This window comes from Dicentrarchus labrax, unplaced genomic scaffold, assembly GCF_905237075.1.
Source record: "Dicentrarchus labrax unplaced genomic scaffold, dlabrax2021, whole genome shotgun sequence".
NCBI classification, from domain to species: Eukaryota; Metazoa; Chordata; class Actinopteri; family Moronidae; genus Dicentrarchus; species Dicentrarchus labrax.
Window position 1 is genome coordinate 5,798,928 of NW_026136717.1, and position 25,568 is coordinate 5,824,495.

Below are 25,568 nucleotides of genomic sequence, written 5' to 3' on the forward strand. Positions count from 1 at the left end.
GACCCTCCATTCAGATAAGCAAACAAAGACAAACTCTTTAATGGGGAAACTACCATCACCTTTTTAGTACTCTTCAGATGAGACAACTGTTAGACAATTAGTTACTTCAAAGTCCAACAATCATTAAGCTGTACCTTTTTAAAGTTTGATAATGGAGTAATTGTAAATACTTCTCTGCTAGAACTTTGCAGTACTTACCTTCAAAGTCCAGCTTGGTCCCGTCTCCAAACAGTATGTGTCCACATGAGGCAACAGCACAGTAGTAGGTCCCAGCATGAGAAAGATCCAGGCTCTGCATTGGTAAGTCGTAGACACAGGTGTGTGTTTGTGTGTTGGGTTTCCTCTTACACTGATCATTCCTGCCTCCATGGGTGTAAATGAGTCCTGGATGAGATTCTTCAGAGGTTTTGAACCAGTAAACACTGTGTTCTCCATCACAGGTCCCAGTGTGTACTGTACAGTTCAGAGTCACAGAGCCTCCTGGCTGGATGGTCTCAGATGCTGACTGATGGACTGAAGCTGGGATCTTCAAACCCGAACCCTTTATGCTGACAATAGTGCCCGCCCCAAACTCAAACATAAATGAATAACTGCTTGCACAGTAGTAAGTAGCAGAGTCTGACATTTGTGCATCTGAAATTTTTAAGTGATTCTCACCAGCTTTAGTTTGCAGTGTGAAGCGTGGACTGTTCTTGAATTCGTGATAAAAAGTGCCATTTTTATCAGACCTAAACGTAACACATATAAGTCTCGGCTTCTGTCCGAGAGTTTGCTTGTACCAATGATACTTTGCACCCGAATCGTCATAGAAACATCGTAAAGTCAAGTCGTCACCAACATTAGCTGATATAAAGCCACTCTCTTGACGCACCACCGTGGACTCTTTCAGATTACTCATGTGAGCTGCAGTGAAATGGGAGACAAAGCAAAGACAGGATTGCTTTTATCTGACTGAAATTATTTAATAATCTGAGAAAAGCACTTACATTAGGGCTGACTATACATTAACTCAAACTGCTTTCATTGAAACACAACTTACCCATTTCCCACACGAACAGACATATCAGATAGAAAACAAACTTTAGAGATGTCATCGTGAAGAAATTGCCATGTGGAATGAAAAGCACCTTGATAGATTTTCCACTCCTCACAGACTGGGCTGTGTCGAGTGGCCAACCAGACAACATTGATCACATGTTCAGTGACGCCTACAGTGTCAATTTTTGTTCCGTATGAAGCATCACATGGTGAAAGCTGTCTTAAATCTCCTCACAGTGTCACCAAATCTAAAATCACTGAAGAATGAATGCCTTTTATACATAAAGAAGATACAGTAGGGTACGGTTTTGCTGCAATAGAATTATTATCGCTCTGTTGTGCAAACCACATGGATGCATGGTAATTCTGTAACAACCTGCCAAGAACACTAGGAATACAGCACAGCAATGGGAACAAGACACATTTAATCCATAGTTGAGAACATGTACCACATAGAAACTATTGATTTCCACTAAAACATAACTTTAACATTTATAATATTTACTGGTTATATCTCTGACACCACCCCAGTACAATTGAGGTAGTGAAAGAGGTACAGTTTGTGATTCTGAGAGCACTGGAAAACTAAATCCGGCCAGACACTACATTGGCCAATCTGATACATGCAGGCACATGTTCCGAGTAGATTACTTACTGTTTAGCTCACCATTGTTGGGACAAAAGATAATAATAGTTGTTGAGTGATAACTTTTTTATTAGTTTTATAATCATGTCTCCTAAATATTAAACTTGTGATAAAGAGTTGTGCAGTGTTTTTCTGCCCAGTAGGCCTTTAAATGCATTCATCTGTTAATCAAACTGGACCTCTTGGATTGTATTTCATTCATTGGTGTCTTAAACAACACACCCCCGCAAACACCCCTGTATGGAGGTAACACAGCACTGTTTACAGCTTGACTGCCCGCTAAGAATGCAAACACCTCCACATCCTGCTGTAAACCACAAAGGCTGCTGCAGTGAAAGAGATACAAAATGGCTGCACGGTCAAAAGGTCTCAGTGAAATGACTCTGTAGACAGAGCCAATATCAAAGTTAAACATTGTACTGAACTAAATTTGCCATGCTATTTAATTAAATGCTTTAGAGCAAAGCCTGTTACTCTGCCCTCTTCCTAGACATTATTATTCCAACAACATACCTGTAGACATTGCAGGATTTCAGTTTGGGATATGTCAATGTTTCAATTCAATTTTGCCTGGACCTATAATTAAAGAACTTAAGACTGTTTGCCTTCCTTTGACAGTTTCCAACTGGTTGTCTCGCTAAAACAGAAATGACAAATATGTTGTGGAAGGCGAGTAGTGTATGTGGTTGATTATGCACTTTAAAAATCTATCTATGATGTAACATTTTCAATGTCTGGATAGCTCATCATTTACCCACGACAGTCTGTATTTCTGTAAGTGCACACTCAAGCATTATATTTTATTTCTATTTGAGGAAATACCATCTTGTTTGGATATGGTTGGGTTTGCAGGGAGGGAGAGCAAGAGAAAGAGCTCGACTGGCGGATGAGCTAGATTGACTTTTACCAGAGAGAGCGGTTACCTGCCCTTTCATTTTCATAAGCATGTCTCAACAGAAGCAGTCTGTGCTTTGAAGACGATATAAAGACAATCCAGTCAGGCAGGAAGTTTCAGCTCTACCTCCCGTCTTGCCTGCATTGTTTTCTCAGCTCTTCTAGTCTCAATAGGAAATGAACTTGCAGTTATAAAATTAGCGACTGCATCTGCATGGGCCAGTTGTATGAGTGGGAGGGCCCGGGGACAGGCCCATTAGGCCCGCCCCAACACCATGCCTGAATACCCCACTAACACAATAGGCCAAAGTGATGAGTGCAGAATTTCTCAGACCTTTTTGGGAATCCTCTTGTATGCGGCCTTACTCATAGATAACTAGATGAGACAACTGATGTCAGTTTCATCTCTTTACATTGAATCCTGCCATGTTAAAGCCTAGATTAGCTTCAATTCTGAAAGCAAGGGGGATAGGCAGCCTTCATACGTAGTGCCAAATCTTCCAACAACCCCGAAATTGTTAGATTTAGATGTTCTTACATGTCATCAGTGTAGGTACTGGTTAACAGACTGGTTGGTTTTCTATTAAACAGTTAAATACACATAACAGTTAAATACACAAGATAGAATGGGTAAATCAATAGGTATGAAGGCATTTTTCTTTTTTGAATTTTTGAATTTTTCATGTTTTGCAGTCCTAATTTGTAATGCTCATGTCTCTGTGCACTGTAATCCCTGTCACTGCTAACTCTGTCAGCTTGAAGAGGGTGAGGATAGCCATGTGCCTCCTCTGATACACACAGAGTCACAAGCTGCTTTTATTGACCCATCATCAAGGAGCTAATTCGCCAAAAAGGACACAATCCCTCACTGGCTTCCCACCTGCAAACGTTTCCAAACATGTTCACTGACAACTAACTTGGGAGGCAACTAATCATAAAGGCAATAAATGCTTTAAAAAATGGATTATGAAACAATAAAATAGTTTGTTAGTTTAAATCATTTATTTCCATTATGGTTCTTCACTTGTTGTACAGCATCATTGAATCTGGCCTTATAAATGAACAGGTTTCATCAAAAATTAAAAGGATTATAAATACGTAGTTGCTTGGGGAGAAAGCTATGTTTCAATGTAATGACACAGAAACAAAGATAGCCGAGGTTTGTAAAGATGCATATTTCCAACCAACCCGTGGCAAAGTATACAGAAATTTCATGGTTTCACTGCAGACCACAATGGAAGCTGTAACATGATTCTTAAATCATTTGGGTTGTCGCAACATCTAGAAAAACATGCGAAGACTAGAAGTAATGGGGCTAGTGTAAATATGGCACATTTGTCAGCACATAAAAAAATTAAGTAGTTAACTGCAACACAAGACTTTACATTCATTGTATAGCATGTGTTTATCATGTTGACAAAACTTCCTGTTTTAAGAAAATCCAGTTCTACTGCCTGACACCGGAGTACACACATTCATCCTTGGTGTGGTTCCTCTGTCTTCTTGGTCTGTTGGGATGGTTGACACTTAAAGCAGCATAATGGAGGTTGTCGGCATCTTGGTTACCCTGGTAACAAAATATAATAATGAATCACAATACAGTGCATTAAAGAAATATAACAAAATCCAGGAAACAGCTAACTGGACTGTTAAATGAGTCCAGATGTTAAATTAAAATGTATTTTACAGTAAATGGAAAACATTCACCTCTCCATTTGTTGTGGTAGAAGCTGAAACTCTTTGAAGTTCTGTTGGGAAACAGAAAAAGCTCTTTATTTAAAAGCCGTCTTCAGTGAATACAAGCGGTTTGGTAAAAACAGTACCAGTTACCTCTACACAGGCAGCTGCTTCTCCGGTTCATCTTGTACACTGAGACAGTCAGTAAAACAACCAGCAGGGTGGTGAATGCCAAAGCTCCACTCAAGAAATACACAAGGGAGTCGGGAGAGTTCTCTGCATCTGCAGATAGCCAGACATAAGGAGACATTACAAACCTTTTAGTAGAGCTAAAAAGAGAAATCGTCCAGGCCGATAATGGCTTGATGCTGGGTTTCAGGTAATGTAGAAATTTAGAAAAAATAATTAATCAAAGGGATGTGTAGTAAGGTTGTTTGCATTATGTGTTTATGTTTTAAAAATTACTATTGGCTGACATATTGTTTTCAGATTTTTAAACCAGAATAGAAAAATCAATATTGGTGTCAGCCTGAAACATTCTACATTTATCGGGTTATAACTTTTTAAAGTTTGATGAGTGAGTGATCGGAAATACATATCTGCTAGAATTTTGCAGCACTTACTTTTAATGTCCATGTTGGTCCCGTCTCCAAACAGTATGTGTCCACATGAGGCAACAGCACAGTAGTAGGTCCCAGCATGAGAAAGATTCAGGCTCTGCATTGGCAAGTTGTAGACACAGGTGTGTGTTTGTGTGTTGGGTTTCCTCTCACACTGATCATTCCTGCCTCCATGGGTGTAAATGAGTCCTGGATGAGATTCTTCAGAGGTTTTGAACCAGTAAACACTGTGTTCTCCATCACAGGTCCCAGTGTGTACTGTACAGTTCAGAGTCACAGAGCCTCCTGGCTGGATGCTCTCAGATGCTGACTGATGGACCGAAGCTGGGATGTTCAAACCTGAACCCTCTACACTGACAGTAAAGCCTTCTTTAAATTCAAACTCATATGCATGGCAACTTACTACACAGTAGTAAGTAGCTGATTCTGAAGTTTGCAAATTTGAGATTGTCAAGTGATTTTTACCCTTTTTAGTTTCCAGTGTGAAGCGTGGATTGTTCTTGAATTCATCAGTAAAAGTGCCCTTTGCATCGTGTTCAAAGTAGGTAGAAACAATCCTCGGTTTCTGTCCCAGCGTTTGTTTGTACCAGGAAAACACTCCTGTTTCGTTACATTGAAAGAAACATTGTAATGTCACGTTGTCGCCAACATTAGCTGATATAAAACCACTCTCTTGACGCACAGATGTGGACAATTGAACATCAGTTGTCCAAGCTGAATAGAAAAGAGAAAAAGAAAGGAGCAAAATGAATGCAATGATAGGAGTTTATCATAGTGATTATAAATTCTGATTATAATGACTAAACATTGACTATACACTTGAAAGCATACAAAAACATCATCAAAAGACCAAACTTACCTATTCTCCACAAGCAAAGACAAGTCAGATATAAAGCCAACTTCAAAGATGTCATCGTGACCAAAATGTCTTGATGAATGTGGAGATCCTCCATACGTTCTCTATTCTTACAGAGAGGACTGTGTTTGATTGGCTATCAAGAAGTGACACTGAATGTCCTATTTTGGAAACAGTGACCACATGTTCAGTGCCCCCACCATTGTGCATTTTGGTTCTCAAGTCAAGCGCTTGGAGAGAGGTATGAAAACCACCATATCACTTGTAAGGTCGATGTTTAAAATAACTAAGAACAGAAATAATTTGGTGAAGTCTAGTACTGCTCCACCAAAGTCACTCACTTTCATTTACCGACATCAGTAGCAAAAAAAAGCTCAAACAGATTCCAGTGGATATTCCATGAACATGATTTCTGCCTGATTCTCGTCAGATAGATTTTCATCAGCACTGGAGGTTGTTTAACAATGAAGACAACAACTCACATGATCCCTCGCTACTTCACGAAATCATCAAACTACGTTTCTATTTGCGATTTTGACGTATTGCGTCATAAATTCCCCACTGTGCGTTTAAAAGCCTTGATAGTTGAAATATTTGAAAAAGAATCTTACTTTTAACGTTGTATGAGTGTCATTTTGTCTTCTACACCAACCCAGATAAACACATCTTAACAGTGCTAACCTCGACAAGAGTGCAAACTCTGAAGCCCAAGTTGTGTCATTGTGTGGGTGTTCCTTTTATCCACCACAAGAAGATTGTGTGATAATTTAACACACCGATTATCCGTCTAAAATTAAAAGGTTAATGAGGGCTTATAAACTGCTTTGAACTGAAGCAACAACGAACACAATGTGGTCAACTCTAGGGTAAAGTTTGTGGTCAGGGTGAGCTGAGTGAGACTCCACTCTGTACTTTCTTTGTTATTGGAAATGAACCAGGATTGGTAGAGTCTGCCATTCCCCACCCTTCCACTTTAACTTTACAACGTATTAATGTAATATAAATTACATTATTTCTGTTGTCCTGCCCCCAACAATCCACCAGCAGAAAGATTTCTCACTCTTTACTGAACAAAGTAAGGTGTTTACATTTCAAAGTTAGCACATAATAGGTAATAGGTTATTCTTCCTGTGTTCAAGCTCAGCTGTGACCAAAGTTTCCACACCCCACCTTTACCACAGGAGTGAGAAAGGTGAATGCTGATTGGTTAGACTGAAAGATGTGACCAGCCCTCATGTTCCTTATAAGAAATTATAATTATTACTAATCATTACTTTTTACTTGTATTTGATAGAAAATACTAGTGTTAAAAAGTGTACGAAAAAACATGTCATAGAGTTATAGGCTTGGCGTGTCCATAATATCCATTATTCATTCTCTGCTGTGTTGACTGTGAGTTTGTGTGACAGGTTGTTGCCAATGGCAGCAGAGATGGAGTGCTCATGTGTAGGACACAGGGGGGTTGAAACTTTGTTCAAAAGAAAGATGCATGATCAGCCGACAGGAAGAAGAGGTTGGTGTGGTGTTGTAAACCCACATTATAAATAAAACAGGACTAAGACTCTAAAGCCATGCTAACAGCTCTGTTAGGTTGTACTTAGGCACAGTGGCGCTAACAAAGATGCTAACACATCTTAGTTTAGCACGTTAGCATTCTGATTACAATTCATCCTGTGGGCAAGATCATGTGTATATCAAATATAATGGGAGTCCATCTGGGTGTCATTTCACTGGACCACAAATGTGAACCTCATGGTGGTGCTAGAAGTGTTAGGGGATCACTAACGTCAGAATAATTTGACCTGGCCTTAGATGGGGGTGTTAATTGTTAGAGCTGCTTCTCCCAAGCACACGTACCATGGTCACTGTTAGGTTTGTGTGGTTGGTCTGTCGGACAGAAACCTGAGATTACTGTGGGAGGACATATTGAGCAGTTTAGGTTAACAGCAGAGTGCTGGTCATTGGGGTTTTAGCAGTATAGTTACACTGCACTCTAAATGATGTAGGCAAAAACAATGTATTGGTTGACTGCGTACACATTGTTAATGAGTTATTTGTAGATTACTCTGTTAAACCCAGTTTTAGCCTTTGGACACTGATTTATTGATATGATCTACTTAAATAGTCTGGGCATTAGAGTTATACTGTGTGACTGCTGTGCATGAAGACACTGCAGAGACATCCTGTTCGAAACCACAAAGACACAGAGAGCAAAGGGTCGTAGAAAAGCACATGACCAAGTACACTGAGAGCTAATCTTTGACTGACAACCACACAGAAGCTAAAAGAGATACTTAATGACAATAACCATCCTGCAAACACATTTAGGAAAGTCCTAAATATAATGAAGGCAGACACTCACTATCTGATAGACTGGCTCCAGCCATGTTAAAAATGTATATTCAGATATTACATGTTGATCAGTAAGATTTCTAGGGTTTAAGCAAGCAACAGTTTTCATTAATGTTTAAAATAAAACATTTTATGACCACTGCTTTTTGATTATTTTAATGTGGAAACTGGGGCAGAGAATTTCATATGACTTGACTCGTGACTTTGCTGCTTATAGCAGGGGCGACTTGACTTGCTTGACTCTCACCACAGTGACTTGGGACTTGCTTGAGACATTAAGGTTAAGACTTAAGACTTGCTTGTGACTTGCACATGTGTGACTTACTCCCACCTCTGGCTGCTACTAATAGGTGGGGCCTGTGTCTTTATGTACGTACTGCACTGGCAATAAGGAGGTGAGCTTCTGCAAGCTGCAGGACTTTCTGTGTGAATCACACTTGTTATAGTTGCAGTGTTCAGAAAACCACCAGAACCACTGAGGAAGTGTTTTGCTACCTACTGGCACAGAGGCTTGGAAATCATTACACTTTCATGTATTGTCTTTGTAAAAGCTTGTTTAATTAGTTTATTAGAAAGCAGTGCTTTATTTTACAGCCATCATATTTAGCTGAAATCATGTTCACAAAAGCCAAATTACACTTTAAAATGAATCATGTTGTGTCACATAGAGACAAGGAGGAAACATGTCTGACTCTACTACTTTACAGTGAAGTACACACATTCACTCCAGGTGTAGTCTCTCTGCCCTCCTCGTCTGTTGACCTTGTTCTCTTTGTCTGCACCTTGGTAACCCTGGAAATGACACAGAAAAACATGAGTTCGTCCATAACAGAAATAAAACCACAAACATTTTACTGCTTAAAATGTTTGAATGATAACACATTTTAACATCTAAACAGAAAATACCTCTACATTGGTTATGGAGGCAGCTGAAAATCTTGCTCGAGACTCTGAAAGGCAAAATGAAAGCTTTACAATAATGTCATTTTCACTAAATACACAGTATAGATGTGAACAGCACCAGTTACCTGTACAATGGCAGCTGTTTCTTTTGTTCATCATGCACATTGAGAAAGCCAGCAAAACAGTCAGAATGGTGGTGAATGCCAAAGTACCACTCAAGAAATACACAAGGGTGTTGGGACGGTTCTTCTCATCTGCAGATAGCCAGACATCAGAAGACATTTTCAACCTTTTAGTAGAGCTAAAAAGAGAAATTGGCCACGCCGATATGTTGGTCAAATTAACTTGTTGCTGGCTTTGAGTTTATATAGAAATTTAGAAAAAGAACGAATCAGAGGGATGTGTAGTGAGATTGTTTCTTTGAAAGAAACAGTCAGGATGGTGGTGAATGCCAAAGTGCCACTCAAGAAATACACCAAGAGAGAGTCTTCATCATCTGTAGATTCAGACAGCAAGGACATTACAGAACGTTGTGCTTATCTAGACTCTAGATGAACACAACTGACAGCTCTGTAGTTTAAATAGAAAGCAATATTCTTCAGATGATCTCTACTAGAAAGTGCCTTACCTTCATAATCCAGCTTGGTCCCGTCTCCAAACAGTATGTGTCCACATGAGGCAACAGCACAGTAGTAGGTCCCAGCATGAGAAAGATCCAGGCTCTGCATTGGCAAGTTGTAGACACAGGTGTGTGTTTGTGTGTCAGGTTTCCTCTCACACTGATCATTACTGCCTCCATGGGTGTAAATGAGTCCTGGATGAGATTCTTCAGAGGTTTTGAACCAGTAAACACTGTGTTCTCCATCACAGGTCCCAGTGTGTACTGTACAGTTCAGAGTCACAGAGCCTCCTGGCTGGATGCTCTCAGATGCTGACTGATGGACCGAAGCTGGGATGTTCAAACCTGAATCCTCTACACTGACAGTAAAGCCTTCTTTAAATTCAAACTTATATGCATGGCAACTTACTACACAGTAGTAAGTAGCTGAGTCTGAAGTGTGCAAATTTGAGATTGTCAAGTGATTTTTTCCCTTTTTAGTTTCCAGTGTGAAGCGTGGATTGTTCTTGAATTCATCAGTAAAAGTGCCCTTTATATCGTCTTCAAAGTAGGTAGAAACAATCCTCGGTTTCTGTCCCAGCGTTTGTTTGTACCAGGAAAACACTGCTGTTTCGTTATTTTGATGGAAACATCGTAATGTCACGTTGTCGCCAACATTAGCTGATATAAAACCATTCTCTTGACGCACAGATGGGGACAATTTAACATCAGTTGTCAGAGCTGAATAGAAAAGAGAAAGGAACAAAATGAATCCAATGATAGCAGTTTATCATAGTGATTATACATTCTGATCATAATGACTAAACATTGACTATACATTCGAAAGGATACAAAAACATCAGCAAAATACCAAACTTACCTATTCTCCACAAGCAAAGACAAGTCAGATATAAAGCCAACTTCAAAGATGTCATCGTGACCAAAATGTCTTGATGAATGTGGAGATCCGCCATACGTTCTCTACTCTTACAGAGAGGACTGTGTTTGATTGGCTAACAAGAAGTGACACTGAATGTCCTATTTTGGAAACAGTGACCACATGTTCAGTGCCCCCACCATTGTGCATTTTGGTTCTCAAGTCAAGCGCTTGGAGAGAGGTATGAAAACCACCATATCACTTGTAAGGTCGATGTTTAAAATAACTAAGAACAGAAATAATTCAGTGAAGTCTAGTACTGCTCCACCAAATTCACTCACTTTCATTTACCGACATCAGTAGCAAAAAAAAGCTCAAACAGATTCCAGTGGATATTCCATGAACATGACTTCTGCCTGATTCTCGTCAGATAGATTTTCATCAGCACTGGAGGTTGTTTAACAATGAAGACAACAACTCACATGATCCCTCGCTACTTAACGAAATCATCAAACTACGTTTCTATTTGCGATTTTGACGTATCGCGTCATAAATTCCCCACTGTGCGTTTAAAAGCCTTGATAGTTGAAATATTTGAAAAAGAATCTTACTTTTAACGTTGTATGAGTGTCATTTTGTCTTCTACACCAACCCAGATAAACACATCTTAACAGTGCTAAACTCGACAAGAGTGCAAACTCTGAAGCCCAAGTTGTGTCATTGTGTGGGTGTTCCTTTTATCCACCACAAGAAGATTATGTGATAATTTAACACACCGATTATCTGTCTAAAATTAAAAGGTTAATGAGGGCTTATAAACTGCTTTGAACTGAAGCAACAATGAAAACAATGTGGTCAACTCTAGGGTAAAGTTTGTGGTCAGGGTGAGCTGAGTGAGACTCCACTCTGTACTTTCTTTTTTATTGGAAATGAACCAGGATTGGTAGAGTCTGCCATTCCCCACCCTTCCACTTTCACTTTTCAACGTATTAATGTAATATAAATTACATTACTTCTGTTGTCCTGCCCCCAACAATCCACCAGCAGAAAGATTTCTCACTCTTTACTGAACAAAGTAAGTTGTTTACATTTCAAAGTTAGCACATAATAGGTAATAGGTTATTCTTCCTGTGTTTAAGCTCTGCTGTGACCGAAGTTTCCACACCCCACCTTCACCACAGGAGTGAGAAAGGTGAATGCTGATTGGTTAGACTGAAAGATGTGACCAGCCCTCATGTTCCTTATAAGAAATTATAATTATTACTAATCATTACTTTTTACTCGTATTTGATAGAAAATGACTGTGAGTTTGTGTGACAGGTTGTTGCCAATGGCAGCAGAGATGGAGTGCTCATGTGTAGGACACAGGGGGGTTGAAACTTTGTTCAAAAGAAAGATGCATGATCAGCCGACAGGAAGAAGAGGTTGGTGTGGTGTTGTAAGCCCACATTATAAATAAAACAGGACTAAGACTCTAAAGCCATGCTAGCAGCTCTGTTAGGTTGTACTTAGGCACAGTGGCGCTAACAAACATGCTAACACATCTTAGTTTAGCATGTTAGCATTCTGATTACAATTCATCCTGTGGGCAAGATCGTGTGTATATCAAATATAATGGGAGTCCATCTGGGTGTCATTTCACTGGACCACAAATGTGAACCTCATGGCGGTGCTAGAAGTGTTAGGGGATCACTAACGTCAGAATAATTTGACCTGGCCTTAGATGGGGGTGTTAATTGTTAGAGCTGCTTCTCCCAAGCACACGTACCATGGTCACTGTTAGGTTTGTGTGGTTGGTCTGTCGGACAGAAACCTGAGATTACTGTGGGAGGACATGTTGAGCAGTTTAGGTTAACAGCAGAGTGCTGGTCATTGGGGTTATAGCAGTATAGTTACACTGCACTCTAAATGATGTAGGCAAAAACAATGTATTGGTTGACTGCGTACACATTGTTAATGAGTTATTTGTAGATTACTCTGTTAAACCCAGTTTTAGCCTCTTGACATTCATTTATTGATATGATCTACTTAAATAGTCTGGGCATTAGAGTTATACTGTGTAACTGCTGTGCATGAAGACACTGCAGAGACTTCCTGTTTGAAACCACAAAGACACAGAGAGCAAAGGGTCGTAGAAAAGCACATGACCAAGTACACTGAGAGCTAATCTTTGACTGACAACCACACAGAAGCTAAAAGAGATACTTAATGACAATAACCATCCTGCATAGACATTTAGGAAAGGCCTAAATACAATGAAGGCGGACACTCACTATCTGATAGACTGGCTCCAGCCATGTTAAAAATGTATATTCAGATATTACATGTTGATCAGTAAGATTTCTAGGGTTTAAGCAAGCAACAGTTTTCATTAATGTTTAAAATAAAACATTTTATGACCACTGCTTTTTGATTATTTTAATGTGGAAACTGGGGCAGAGAATTTCATATGACTTGACTCGTGACTTGGCTGCTTATAGCAGGGGCGACTTGACTTGCTTGACTCTCACCACAGTGACTTGGGACTTGCTTGAGACATTAAGGTTAAGACTTAAGACTTGCTTGTGACTTGCACATGTGTGACTTACTCCCACCTCTGGCTGCTACTAATAGGTGGGGCCTGTGTCTTTACGTACGTACTGCACTGGCAATAAGGAGGTGAGCTTCTGCAAGCTGCAGGACTTTCTGTGTGAATCACACTTGTTATAGTTGCAGTGTTCAGAAAACCACCAGAACCACTGAGGAAGTGTTTTGCTACCTACTGGCACAGAGGCGTGGAAATCATTACACTTTCATGTATTGTCTTTGTAAAAGCTTGTTTAATTAGTTTATTAGAAAGCAGTGCTTTATTTTACAGCCATCATATTTAGCTGAAATCATGTTTACAAAAGCCAAATTACACTTTAAAATGAATCAGTATGAATCATGTTGTATCACATAGAGACAAGGAGAAACATGTCCGACTCTACTACTTTACAGTGAAGTACACACATTCACTCCAGGTGTCGTCTCTCTGCCCTCCTCGTCTGTTGACCTTGTTCTCTTTGTCTGCACCTTGGTAACCCTGGAAATGACATAACTCTGTTATGGAGTTTGTCCATAACAGAAATAAAACCACAAACATTCCACTACTAAAATGTTTGAATGGTAACACATTTTAACATCTAAACAGAAAATACCTCTACATTGGTTAAGAAGGGAGCTGAAAATCTTGCTCGAGACTCTGAAAGGCAAAATGAAAGCTTTACAATAATGTCATTTTCACTAAATACACAGTATAGATGTGAACAGTACCAGTTACCTGTACAATGGCAGCTGTTTCTGTTGTCCATCATGCACATTGAGAAAGCCAGCAAAACAGTCAGGATGGTGGTGAATGCTGAAGTACCACTCAAGAAAAAAACAAGGGTGTTGGACGGTTCTTCTCACCTGCAGATAGCCAGACATCAGGAGAATGTTCAACCTTTCAGTGGCTAAAAGAGAAATTGGCCACGCCGATATGTTGGTCAAATTAACTTGTTGCTGGCTTTGAGTTTATATAGAAATTTAGCAAAAGAAGAATCAGAGGGATGTTCAGTGAGATTGTTTCTTTGAAAGAAACTGTCATTTTGATTGGTGGTGAGTGCCAAAGGGCCACTCAAAAAAAAAACAAAGAGGGCTCTTATCATCATTCGACAGAGGACATTACGAACATTGTGCTTTTAGACTCTAGATGAACACACTGAGCTCTTATTTAAATAGAAAGCAATATTCTTAAGATGAAATAACCTCTACTAGGAAGTTCACTTACCTTCAAAATCCAGCTTGGTCCTATTTCCAAACAGTATGTGTCCACATGAGGCAACAGCACAGTAGTAGGTCCCAGCATGAGAAAGATCCAGGCTCTGCATTGGCAAGTTGTAGACACAGGTGTGTGTTTGTGTGTTGGGTTCCCTCTCACACTGATCATTACTGCCTCCATGGGTGTAAATGAGTCCTGGATGAGATTCTTCAGAGGTTTTGAACCAGTAAACACTGTGTTCTCCATCACAGGTCCCAGTGTGTACTGTACAGTTCAGAGTCACAGAGCCTCCTGGCTGGATGCTCTCAGATGTTGACTGATGGACCAAAGCTGGGATCTTCAAACCTGAACCCTTTACACTGACAGTAACACCCTCTGCAAATTCAAACTTGTATGCATAGCAACTTACTACACAGTAATAAGTAGCTGATTCTGAAGTTTGCAAATTTGAGATTGTCAAGTGATTTTTACCCTTTTTAGTTTCCAGTGTGAAGCGTGGATTGTTCTTGAATTCATCTGAAAAGGAGCCCTTTTTATCGTGTTCATAGTAGTTAGAAACAATCCTTGGTTTCTGTCCCAGAGTTTGTTTGTACCAGGAAAACACTGCTGCTTCGTCACTTTGAAAGAAACATCGTAATGTCACGTTGTCGCCAACATTAGCTGATATAAAACCATTCTCTTGACGCACAGATGTGGACAATTTAACATCAGTTGTCAGAGCTGAATAGAAAAGAGAAAAAGAAAGGAACAAAATGAATGCAATGATAGCAGTTTATCATAGTGATTAAAAATTCTGATCATAATGACTAAACATTGACTATACACTTGAAAGCATACAAAAACATCATCAAAAGACCAAACTTACCTATTCTCCACAAGCAAAGACAAGTCAGATATAAAGCCAACTTCAAAGATGTCATCGTGACCAAAATGTCTTGATGAATGTGGAGATCCTCCATACGTTCTCTACTCTTACAGAGAGGACTGTGTTTGATTGGCTAACAAGAAGTGACACTGAATGTCCTATTTTGGAAACAGTGACCACATGTTCAGTGCCCCCCACATTGTCTACGTCAGTCACTTTCATTAACCGACATCAGCAGCAGATAAAGTTCAAACATGATATTTAGAGAGGGTTTTCAGAACAAAGTGAATCTACAAAGACAAAGACATAAAACATATTATCACTCATTTCCTCTCAGATCAGTGTATAAGACTAAAAGTGCTGAATAAAAGACTCTGTGACTGAATTATCTCAAGAAGCACCGAACCTTACTCATAATTCTGAATAAATGTCATTTGGTCTATTACTACACCAACCTAGATAAACACATCTCAAAAGGACAGTTCACCCCACAATCAAAAATACAATTGTAAACGTACCTGTAGTGCTATTTATCCATCTAGATTGTTTTGGCGTGTGAGTTGCTGAGTTTTGGAATTATTGCCAAAAGAAATTGACTCCACTCAGATATAATGGAACCAGATGACACTCAAAGCTAATATATTTGAAAAACAGCAATGTCAATCAACTCAAGATAACCCAGAGACCTTTTTGTATGCAGTTTCATGTAGCAACTATAAATAGCGCTACAGGTAATGCAAAATGCAAATTTTGATTTTGGGGTGCACTGTCCTTTTAACACTGCTAAGCTCGATGCAAATGCTAACGCTAAACTCCAAATGTTGTGGTGTAGGTGTGAATATTTATTTAATCCTCCACAAAACGATTTTCTGATGATATAACATGCCCATTATTCTTCTCAAATTAAAATGTAAATGAAGACTTAGTGAACTTTAAGGAACTGAAACTTATCAAAACTACTTAGTCAACTCTGGGATAAAGTTTGTGGTCATGGGGAACTGAGAAAAACTTAGACTCCACTAATAGTCTGCCTTCCTTCCACTATGTGTAAATTACAGCCTTCTGTTGTCCTGCCCCCAACAATTCACAAGCAGAAACATTTCTCATCCATTACTGAACAAAGTAAGTTGTGTGTAAAGTTTGTGGTCAGGGTGAGCTAAGTGAGACTCCACTCTGTACTTTCTTTGTTATTGGAAATGAACCAGGATTGGTAGAGTCTGCCATCCCCCACCCTTCCACTTTTACTTTACAACGTATTAATGTAATATAAATTACATTATTTCTGTTGTCCTGCCCCCAACAATCCACCAGCAGAAAGATTTCTCACTCTTTACTGAACAAAGTAAGTTGTTTGCATTTCAAAGTTAGCACATATTTCAGATAATAGGTTATTCTTCCTGTGTTCAAGCTCTGCTGTGACCAAAGTTTCCACACCCCACCTTCACCACAGGAGTGAGAAAGGTGAATGCTGATTGGTTAGATTGAAAGATGCAACCAGCCTTCATGTTCCTGGTTAGAAAAGGGTATTACTTTATCAGTGTAAGGATTTAATATCTGTAATACCTAGTGATGTCTTCTCTATTATTTGATGTAAAATATTAGTGTTTACACGGCCATTAGAAGAACATTTAGCTGATTTTCAACCATTTATCAGTTATAGGCTTGGCATATAGCCATAATTCTTGCTATCGTTCTCTGTTGTGTTGACTGTGAGTTTGTGTGACAGCTTGTTGCCAATGACAGCACAAATGGAGTTCCCTGGTGTGGGACACAGGGGGGTTAAAACTTTGTTCAAATAAATGAAAGGAATAAAAGGCCAAGGGGTGCACTGGTTGACCCAAAACCTGCAGTCCCGGGGTGAGCAGGTTCAGTTTGACGTCTGCTAGTAGCTCTTAGGATGCACTTAGTGGTGCTAACACAAATGCTAACACATCTTAGTTTTGCATATTAGCACGCTGATTACAAGGTGAATGTGTGTACAGGATTTAATGGCAATCCAACCAATAGCTATTGAGATATTTTGCCCTGTCAGATTCCGAAATCAAATTCCATGAAAATCCATTTTATAATTGTTGAGATATGACACATAAAACCAGGAATTTGAACCTCATCAAAGTGCTATAGGAATTGGACATAATAAGCAGTTTAGGCTAACAGTATAGGGCCCCTCCTTACACTGCACTGTACATGTTATAGACAAACACAATGTATTGATTGAGTTATTTATACTACCAGTTATTATTATATAAAACTCAGTTTTAGCATTTGGACACTGTTTTATTGATATGATCTACTTAAATAGTCTGGGCATTAGAGTTATACTGTGTGACTGCTGTGCATGAAGACACTGCAGAGACTTCCTATTTGGAAGAACAAAGACAAAGTGAGCAAAGGGTCGTAGAAAAGCACATGACCAAGTATACTGAGAGCTAATCTTTGACAGACAACCACACAAAGGCTAAAAGAGATACTTAATGACAATAACCATCCTGCATAGACATTTAAGAAAGACCTAAATACAATGAAGGCGGACACTCACTATCTGATAGACTGGCTCCAGCCATGTTAAAAATGTATATGCAGATATTACATGGTGACTGGTCTTGTTGCCACCCTGCTATGAGAAGGCCGGTCCTGCTGAGTCACACCCGTATGGATCAGGCTTAATGTTTGCAATAGCTTGCTCTTAAATTTCAGAAGGTATAGTACGTGAAAAGCCTTTGAAATGTGTTCATGCTTGCTACCTTATTGTTGCTGAGTTTTATTTGCCTTTGAAGTAACCACTAAGAAGAACCCAGTAACGTTTCAACAGAGGTTTACTTTCTGTTATGTTTGGCCTTCTCACATTCTCTCGTGCACTTCCTCTAGCTCTTTCTTTGTCATTTCTATAAAGTTATTCCCAACTGAACCAAAAAAAAAAAAAAAAAAAACTCACATCAACTCATCTATGACCATGAAATGAGACATGACTACGACGATGTGTCTCCCAGTCAGAGAGGGGTATTAAACAGATGGGTGTGGCCAGTTTCTGTGCTAGTGTACACAATCTCAATGATGAAGTGTCATTCTTTCAACCATGCCGCATTAACAGTCAAACAGTTTCTCTGCAGGTTCTCCAACCTGGGTACTGATATTGCAATATTCCAGTGCGGTCTCTGCGACCTCAGGCACCACATAGATAAGCTGTGTGTGCTGTGTTTTTATGCTGTTAACTACTGTTAAAGTGACAGTAGACCAATTGAACTTTGCTGTATCAAGGAAGCTTGGTTTCTTGCAATGTTTTATTAGTTTATGGAAAAGAAAGACTTTACATTCAGTATACTGAGGTGAAATCTGACAGCAATGAAAATAATGAACGTTATTTAGTTTGATAGACACATTCTTCTTACACAGAAACAAAGTACAAATGAAATATCTCCAGCTCCTACTGCCTTACTCCGGAGTACACACATTCACTTTGCACGTCATTCCTCAGTCTCGTTGATCTGTTGACCTTGTGTGCCTTCAAAGCAGCGTAATGGAGGTTGTCTGAATTGCTGTAATCCTGGTAATAAAATATAATTTTAATGTTTAATCACCATATATATATATATACACATCACTTGTCTTACATATATTGTACACACCAACAGCAACACCTTTATATAATATCATCCACAAGAGCACAGCACTTAGAAAATAGAACCTCTGTGCTTTACATATAGGCCATTTCCACAGGGACTGCCTATTGTTTTGATGACCAATTACTCCAAAAAACCAACAGTCAAAAAGTCCCATTTGTCGAACAGCCTGTTTTCCCAAAAACAAAAGTCCACTTCTCCCAAGGCCCGTTATTCCAAAAAATACATACTACGATGGAGATTGTGCTTAATATCTTAAAGAATTTTGATATGCAACCATCACGTTACCTTCATCAAGTGACCTTTGTCATCATGGTAACAATAATCAGGGGACCTTCATCATCATTGTGACAATAATTAACATTGTGAAAAAGTTGCAGTTTGGTTAGGTTTAGGCATTAAAACTTCTGGATTATTTGAAGATCATGGTTTGGGTTTAAATAAGCATGCAAGATAAAACCACCCTTAACATATAGCTTATATTAACATACTCATGTGCTATTTCAATGACATGTAACCAAAACGTTCAGGTTTGTAACTGAGTGGAGTGGTTTGTAACCCTAACCCTAACCCTAAGCAGAACCTAGAACCGAAGACTCACAGTTTCTTTAAAGTTCACATAATGGATCCTAACAGCTACCGAAGTGTGTATGTCAGACGTATTATATTGAATTACCATAATTTGCACAGGTGTTGCTTTTTCCCTGCACTTATTGTAATGTTGTAATATACATTGTTATAGAGGTGCTATACTTCAGAAATACTCACCACTGCATTTAGAGTCAAGGCAGCTGAAGATCGTGAGTCTGGTTAAGAAAACAACAAAAGAAAAGCCTTCAAAATTCACTAAAGCTGGTAGTAAGAAAACCAATTATTTAAATGTCTTGATTTTTAAAATAATATACCACTCAGATATGATGGAAAATGTACCACAATAGTCTAAATGAATAACTAAAGAACCCACACTAAAACCAACCACAACTATTTTTAATATTATAAAGCCTTCATCAACTTAAGCCCTCTTGAGTTTATAGTTGTGTTAAATGGCTCAGTTTTTCACAAATTGACTGAAAATTGGAAGCTGTGCCCCCCTTTCCTGTCTATCTTCGGCTGTCTCTGACCAATAAAGGCATGAAAAGGCCCAAAAAATAACTTTAAAAAAAAAAAATAGTACATAAAGTTAGCCTACCTTTACACTGACAGCAGGGTCTGTTGTTAATTGTATACACTGCATATGCCAGTAAAACAACCAGGGTGGTGGTGAATGCCAAAGCTCCAGTCAAGAAATACACCAAGCCAAAAGAATGCACCTCATCTGCAGATACAGATGATAGGAGACATTACAGATCTGTAGAATATTGAGGAAGTAGTAATCATAACTAATATATATATATGAAACATCTGCTATAGTGTTACTTACGTTCCAAGTCCAACTTTTTATCCTCTCCAAACAGCATGTGTCCACATGAGGCAACAGCACAGTCGGTCCCAGCTTGAGAAAGATTCAGGCTCTGCATTGGCAAGTTGTACACACAGGTGTGTGTTTGGTTGTTGGGTTTCCTCTCACACTGATCATTCCTGCCTCCATGGGTGTAAATGAGTCCTGGATGAGATTCTTCAGAGGTTTTAAACCAGTAAACACTGTGTTCTCCATCACAGGTCCCAGTGTGTACTGTACAGTTCAGAGTCATAGAGCCTCCTGGCTGGATGGTCTGGACTGAAGCTGGGATGTTCAAACCTGAACCCTTTACGTTGACAGTGACACCCTCTACAAATTCTAAGTCGTATCTAAAGCAACCTGTGCAGTAGTAAGTAGCTGAGTCTGAAATGTGCAAATCAGAGATTATCAAGTGATTTGTACCGTTTCCTGTTTTTAGTGAGAAACGAGGATTGTTCTTGAATTCTTTATCAAAGATGCCACTTTTATCATGTTTATAGTAGGTAGAGACAAGCCTTGGTTTCTGTCCCAGAGTTTGCTTATACCAGTAAAACATCATTGCATCACCTTGATAGAAACATCGCATAGTCACGTTTTCACCAACATTAGCTGATACAAAACCACTATCTTGACGCACATATATGGGCGATTCCAGATTAGTCGTCTGCGCTGAGGACAAAAAAACAAAAATCGAGAAAAACATGTTTAATGCAATGATATAAATTGATCGTGATGTCTAAATTCAAAATGTGTAATCATATTAAATATTGAAGTTACAGCAGACAACTTACCTATTCTTCCCAAGAACAGATAAGTCAGATACAGAGCAAACCTCAGAGCTGCCATCGTGCTCAAAATGCCGTGATGAATGAAATGAATGAAGATACCTTCTCCACTCTTCAGAGAGAAGACTCCGTTTGATTGGCTAACGAGAAGTAATATCCTGATTTGGAAGCAACGAACACATGATCAGTGCTGCATTGAATGCACTGCACTAAGAGAAACCTACAAGCTGTAAACAGGACCTCTGAGAGACGCCCCACTCATCTGGTTTCCAATTTTCCATTCTATACATGTCATCAGTCTTTGTGTGGGAAATGGCACTTTGAATACTCAATTGCTAGAGATTGGATCAGCTGTAACCTAATATTATGTCCATATTACGTCACCAAATTAAATTATATATTTGTATTGTGGTTATTAGTGGCAGATGTAACCGCTATTATTATTATTATTATTATATATTCTATAGGGATGTTCATTGCCTCATCTGCTCCTTCCCAACACACATCATGGCCACTGTTTGGTTGATTCAACAGTAATACGGATAATGAATAATATGGAATACCTCTGTGCTGGCTAAACTGTCTGTCAGGCAGAAATACTTGTACCAGGTTTCTGTGGGTGGACATGATAAGATGTTTAGGCTAACATCAACATGAGCACATTACTCCCTCATGGCTGGTCCTGAGGATTCCTGACAATGTTACCTGTGTTAAACTGCACACTGAGAACAGTTGAGTGCATATGCACTAATGTTAGAGTTACTAGTTATTAGTTTACCAGTTCAAGACAACTCAGCACTAATTTAGCATTCAAAACTTTGATTGATCATAAACTTGTTATATAGTATCACTCAATGTTTGCAAATGAAATTAAAAGTTTGATTGCTCAAATGATTTCTTCTGATCTTAGAATAGTCTGGGCATTAGAGTTGTACCGTGTGGCTGCTGTGCATGAAAACACTGCAGAGGCTTCCTGTTTGAAACCACAAAGACACAATGAGCAGAGGGGTCTAGAAAAGTACATGGCCAAAGGTATTCTGAGAGCTAAAAAGAGCTTTACACCTTTGGGCTTGTGGTGTACAATCAGCACACTTACAGTAAACAACCTGTGAAGAAGAACAGGCATTATCAATACGCTGAGGGTGGGCGCTCACTTTTGGACGAATTAGCTCGTGCCGCATGCATCATCGCAGATATTTCTGAGCATGCTACTACGCCATATCGTATCAAACATACTGAAAGGTCGCAGTGCCATACTAATTGTGTCCCAATGACCGTGAGATAGTGTTGCTGAGAGTTTGATGTGCTTTTGATTTATTAAGTAACCACAAACAACACCCAAATAGTGTGTGTTGTGTGAAGGGGGAAACATTACACATGTACAGACTGTCAATGTTGAAGCTTTATATTCCGCTATCAAGTACCTGAGCCCACAGTCACCACAGACATCAGTTATGTGTGGTTGTGTGTTTGTACGTTGTTGACTACAAGTGTAGCGAGAGTGGAAATATGTCACCTCAATCAAAGAAACACGACTTAACTGTAACTGAAGGAACATGTTTAATTGGTGCTTTGCAAGGTAAATCTTTACATTCAGATTATGGAGGTAAAAAAACTGACAAACTTGTCACTTCTGTTAACACAAACACAAAAACAAAACGTCCACTTTTACTGCCTGACCCTGGAGTACACACATTCATTCAGGCTGTTGTCTCTTTGTTTTCTTGATCTGTTGGCATTTTTGGTCCTTAAAGCAGCATAATGGAGGTTGTCTGTATCCTGGTAACCCTGGGAATAAGATATAAAAATGGTTAATTGCCATATTGGTATATGTCTCAGGATTTACTGGATTTATCTGTTCAGCCCTGCAAAAGTAACTTCCTTCGTGAAGTGAAAAATGTAAATTGATTTTGTTGAGACTATAAGACAGGCATTACTCACCTGTTGTAGTTTTTGTGTTTTAAGCTGTGGACAAAATAACAGGAATACCCCCAACAACTAAGCAACAACTTGAGTACAATGACAATTGGCCACCACTGTACAATCTATGATCAATCCTCCAGAGGGTATGTACCACTTGTCGTGATATATTGAACTGCATATTGTACAGTTGTTGCTGTTTGCTTTTTTCTGTTTTTTCTCATGCTCCGTTTGGTTGCTGTTTAATATGTTGCAGTTACAGTAACAGTAAGACTTTGAAACACTCACCTCTGCATTGGGAGCCAAGGTAGCTGAGGATCTTGCCTGAGAGTCTGGTTGTGAAAAAAAAAACAGCGACTTCAAAATTTGCTCTGCTTGGGTTGAGAAAACCTATTCTCTTATTAATCTAATTATTTTGATTATTTGGAAGTGATAAAACAGTTTATTTGATTTTAAAATGTATCTTCTACACAAACACGACACATGTGGAACCACAGGACAAGCTGGTACTTTAAAATGAATGAATCAAAGAAGGCCAGCACTAAAACTACTTAATTCCACCGGCAAGTCATATTATCAGTGTAATTATAATTAAATGTAACACTTTAGCCAACATACTGTTTTATTTTGACAACTCCATGTAAAAAATGTTTTGCTCTTTACCAGTCTAATTTTCCAATTAATCTTTGGCTACAAATCTGTGTCAGTGGTGCACAGTTCACAACGCCAATGATGTTTGAAGCTGATAAAACAGAATAATTAGTATATATTCCCATTGTATGTATCTTACAGTAAGTGGTAAGTTCTGCTCTTCAATATTACATACATTGAACCCACTATCAATTTTAAGGAATGACAGTTTAGCCTACCTGTGCATTGGCAGTTGTTTGCAGTGTACAGTGTATGTGCTGTGTAAGCCAGGAAAACAAGCAGGATGATGCTGAATGCCAAAACTCCAGTCAAGAAATACACCAAGGCAAAAGAGTGCACCGCATCTGCAGATCATTAACATATGGAACATGAGGAGGCATTACAGGTACTTTTTTTTATTAAATCTGATTAGAAAGTATCCATCACTATTTAACAATCTTTGTTTAAAGTTACTTACCTTCAAAGTCCAGCTTGGTCCCGTCTCCAAACAGTATGTGTCCACATGAGGCAACAGCACAGTAGTAGGTCCCAGCATGAGAAAGATTCAGGCTCTGCATTGGCAAGTTGTAGACACAGGTGTGTGTTTGTGTGTCAGGTTTCCTCTCACACTGATCATTACTGCCTCCATGGGTGTAAATGAGTCCTGGATGAGATTCTTCAGAGGTTTTGAACCAGTAAACACTGTGTTCTCCATCACAGGTCCCAGTGTGTACTGTACAGTTCAGAGTCACAGAGCCTCCTGGCTGGATGGTCTCAGATGCTGACTGATGGACCGAAGCTGGGATCTTCAAACCTGAACCCTTTACACTGACAATAGCGCCCTCAATAAATTCATACACATAGGAATAGCCACTTATGCAGTAGTACGTAGCTGAGTCTGAAATTCGCACATCTGAGATCTTCAAGTGATTTTTACCAGTGGTAGTTTCCAGTTCAAGGCGTGGATCGTTCTTAAATTCACCATTCAAAGTGCCATTTTTGTCATGCTTATAGAATTTAGACATCAGCTGTGGTTTCTGTCCCGGAGTTTGTTTATACCAGTAAAACATCACTGCCATGCCATCTTTATAGAAACATTCCAAAGTCACGTTTTTACCAACGCTAACAGATCGGAAATGTAGAGATGATGATAGTTTAGGAGGGATCATATCCGCTGAGGAGAAAATGGAGACCAAACAATTGCACAGTTCACTTTATACCATGACTGGAAGCATATTGTAACATCCAAAATGTATTGCAAAACATCTGGAAAATATCAGAAGCAATCATTTTAAGAAAAAAAGAGACTAACAAAATGTAAAACTTACCCATTGTCCCCAAGAGCAGACATGTCACAAACAAAGCGAACATCGGAGGTGTCATTTTGTTGAGATTGCCGTGGTCGATTGAGAGAATCTCCACACATTCTCCACTTTTCAGTGTCAAGGCTGCATTTGATTGGCCAATCAGAAATGACTCTGAATGATCACATGATCTGTGCCCTCCTCATTGTTCATTTTGGTCTTTGAGAAAGAATTCTCATGGAATTCAAAACATAATTTGGAGAGATTTCTATTCACAAGGGTGTGTAATCAACATTAGTTAGAAATTGTACACAAAGAGACAGGTGTTATATGTACAAGAGAAGTTAGAAAAGAGAAAACTACCAAATCATCTGCTTTATAAACAAAGGGACCATGTGACCTTTATCAGTGTTAAATGCAAACAATTAGAAGACTCAAAAATGTCTCATTGTCTTAAGATAACAAGTTCTATAAAATTGGTTGTGACTGGAATGTGCTGTGAAGAGGAGGGACAAGAATCAGACCATAGACAGCCCCCCTCTTCACCTTGCTGCCATGACTGTTTGGTATATCTGGTTACTGACTTAAGGCAGACGTTAGACCTATATTATGCACGTGTGTTGAGTCACTAGAACCAGGTGACAAATGCATTTATGTAAAACAATTTTCCACACATTGTTCTCATTCATCAAAAGACACGTTTTAGTAAAAAAAAAAAAAAGTTGATCTTAGGTCACAATTTAACACTGACCTCTGACCCCTGA

General features: G+C 39.1%; 6 protein-coding genes and 2 long non-coding RNA genes across 15 annotated transcripts in view; 2 read left to right on the plus strand and 6 right to left on the minus strand.

Moving 5' to 3' along the window:
* LOC127349545 (uncharacterized) overlaps nucleotides 1-1,138 on the minus strand; it is a 2,151-nt gene extending 1,013 nt beyond the window's left edge. Inside the window, exons 1-2 of the mRNA XM_051375401.1 lie at nucleotides 1,040-1,138; nucleotides 199-903 (exon numbers count right to left, since the gene is read on the minus strand). Coding sequence (XP_051231361.1) covers nucleotides 199-903; nucleotides 1,040-1,094 — 760 coding nt within the window. The 5' untranslated portion in view covers nucleotides 1,095-1,138. The remainder of the gene's footprint in view (nucleotides 1-198; nucleotides 904-1,039) is intronic.
* LOC127349573 (uncharacterized) overlaps nucleotides 1-9,934 on the plus strand; it is a 25,631-nt gene extending 15,697 nt beyond the window's left edge. For 3 of the 4 annotated variants that reach the window (XR_007880332.1, XR_007880333.1, XR_007880331.1), the window contains exon 3: nucleotides 405-474. This is a non-coding gene — a long non-coding RNA (uncharacterized LOC127349573). Of the gene's footprint in view, nucleotides 1-404; nucleotides 475-9,820 lie in introns of those variants that run through there. The other variant, XR_007880334.1, reaches the window with a different exon arrangement.
* LOC127349544 (immunoglobulin kappa light chain-like) overlaps nucleotides 1-21,124 on the minus strand; it is a 37,514-nt gene extending 16,390 nt beyond the window's left edge. Inside the window, exons 1-5 of the mRNA XM_051375400.1 lie at nucleotides 20,957-21,124; nucleotides 20,148-20,834; nucleotides 19,917-20,042; nucleotides 19,496-19,533; nucleotides 18,371-18,651 (exon numbers count right to left, since the gene is read on the minus strand). Of these exons, the coding sequence (XP_051231360.1) occupies nucleotides 18,532-18,651; nucleotides 19,496-19,533; nucleotides 19,917-20,042; nucleotides 20,148-20,834; nucleotides 20,957-21,011 (1,026 nt within the window). The 5' untranslated portion in view covers nucleotides 21,012-21,124 and the 3' untranslated portion in view covers nucleotides 18,371-18,531. Of the gene's footprint in view, nucleotides 18,652-19,495; nucleotides 19,534-19,916; nucleotides 20,043-20,147; nucleotides 20,835-20,956 lie in introns of the transcript that reaches the window.
* LOC127349571 (uncharacterized) overlaps nucleotides 1-24,284 on the plus strand; it is a 45,828-nt gene extending 21,544 nt beyond the window's left edge. The window contains exons 2-3 of the long non-coding RNA XR_007880329.1: nucleotides 20,264-20,350; nucleotides 24,185-24,284. This is a non-coding gene — a long non-coding RNA (uncharacterized LOC127349571). The remainder of the gene's footprint in view (nucleotides 1-20,263; nucleotides 20,351-24,184) is intronic.
* On the minus strand, nucleotides 3,559-5,854 carry LOC127349538 (uncharacterized). Its single transcript, XM_051375383.1, has 5 exons — nucleotides 5,735-5,854; nucleotides 4,879-5,589; nucleotides 4,409-4,537; nucleotides 4,286-4,326; nucleotides 3,559-4,145 (listed from the first exon to the last, which is right to left on the minus strand). Exons 1-5 carry the CDS (start codon nucleotides 5,826-5,828, stop codon nucleotides 4,026-4,028), a joined length of 1,095 nt encoding a protein of 364 aa, XP_051231343.1. The 5' UTR covers nucleotides 5,829-5,854; the 3' UTR covers nucleotides 3,559-4,025.
* On the minus strand, nucleotides 8,620-10,683 carry LOC127349539 (uncharacterized). The gene is made up of 5 exons (XM_051375384.1): nucleotides 10,465-10,683; nucleotides 9,615-10,325; nucleotides 9,112-9,240; nucleotides 8,990-9,033; nucleotides 8,620-8,875 (listed from the first exon to the last, which is right to left on the minus strand). Exons 1-5 carry the CDS (start codon nucleotides 10,556-10,558, stop codon nucleotides 8,780-8,782), a joined length of 1,074 nt encoding a protein of 357 aa, XP_051231344.1. The 5' UTR covers nucleotides 10,559-10,683; the 3' UTR covers nucleotides 8,620-8,779.
* Nucleotides 9,300-24,896, minus strand: LOC127349537 (uncharacterized). Of its 5 annotated transcripts, none has more exons than XM_051375380.1 (5): nucleotides 24,829-24,896; nucleotides 23,979-24,674; nucleotides 23,740-23,865; nucleotides 23,159-23,202; nucleotides 22,487-22,738 (listed from the first exon to the last, which is right to left on the minus strand). In XM_051375380.1, exons 1-5 carry the CDS (start codon nucleotides 24,881-24,883, stop codon nucleotides 22,619-22,621), a joined length of 1,041 nt encoding a protein of 346 aa, XP_051231340.1. In that variant the 5' UTR covers nucleotides 24,884-24,896; the 3' UTR covers nucleotides 22,487-22,618. The 5 variants fall into 5 exon arrangements, with proteins under 5 accessions (XP_051231342.1, XP_051231340.1, XP_051231339.1 ...); XM_051375379.1 differs by having other exon boundaries at nucleotides 23,159-23,208; XM_051375377.1 differs by lacking the exon at nucleotides 22,487-22,738 and having other exon boundaries at nucleotides 22,756-23,208.
* LOC127349570 (immunoglobulin kappa light chain-like) lies at nucleotides 13,261-15,239 on the minus strand. Its single transcript, XM_051375431.1, has 4 exons — nucleotides 15,108-15,239; nucleotides 14,252-14,962; nucleotides 13,641-13,885; nucleotides 13,261-13,525 (listed from the first exon to the last, which is right to left on the minus strand). Exons 1-4 carry the CDS (start codon nucleotides 15,199-15,201, stop codon nucleotides 13,430-13,432), a joined length of 1,146 nt encoding a protein of 381 aa, XP_051231391.1. The 5' UTR covers nucleotides 15,202-15,239; the 3' UTR covers nucleotides 13,261-13,429.
* Nucleotides 24,897-25,568: the final 672 nt, after the last annotated feature.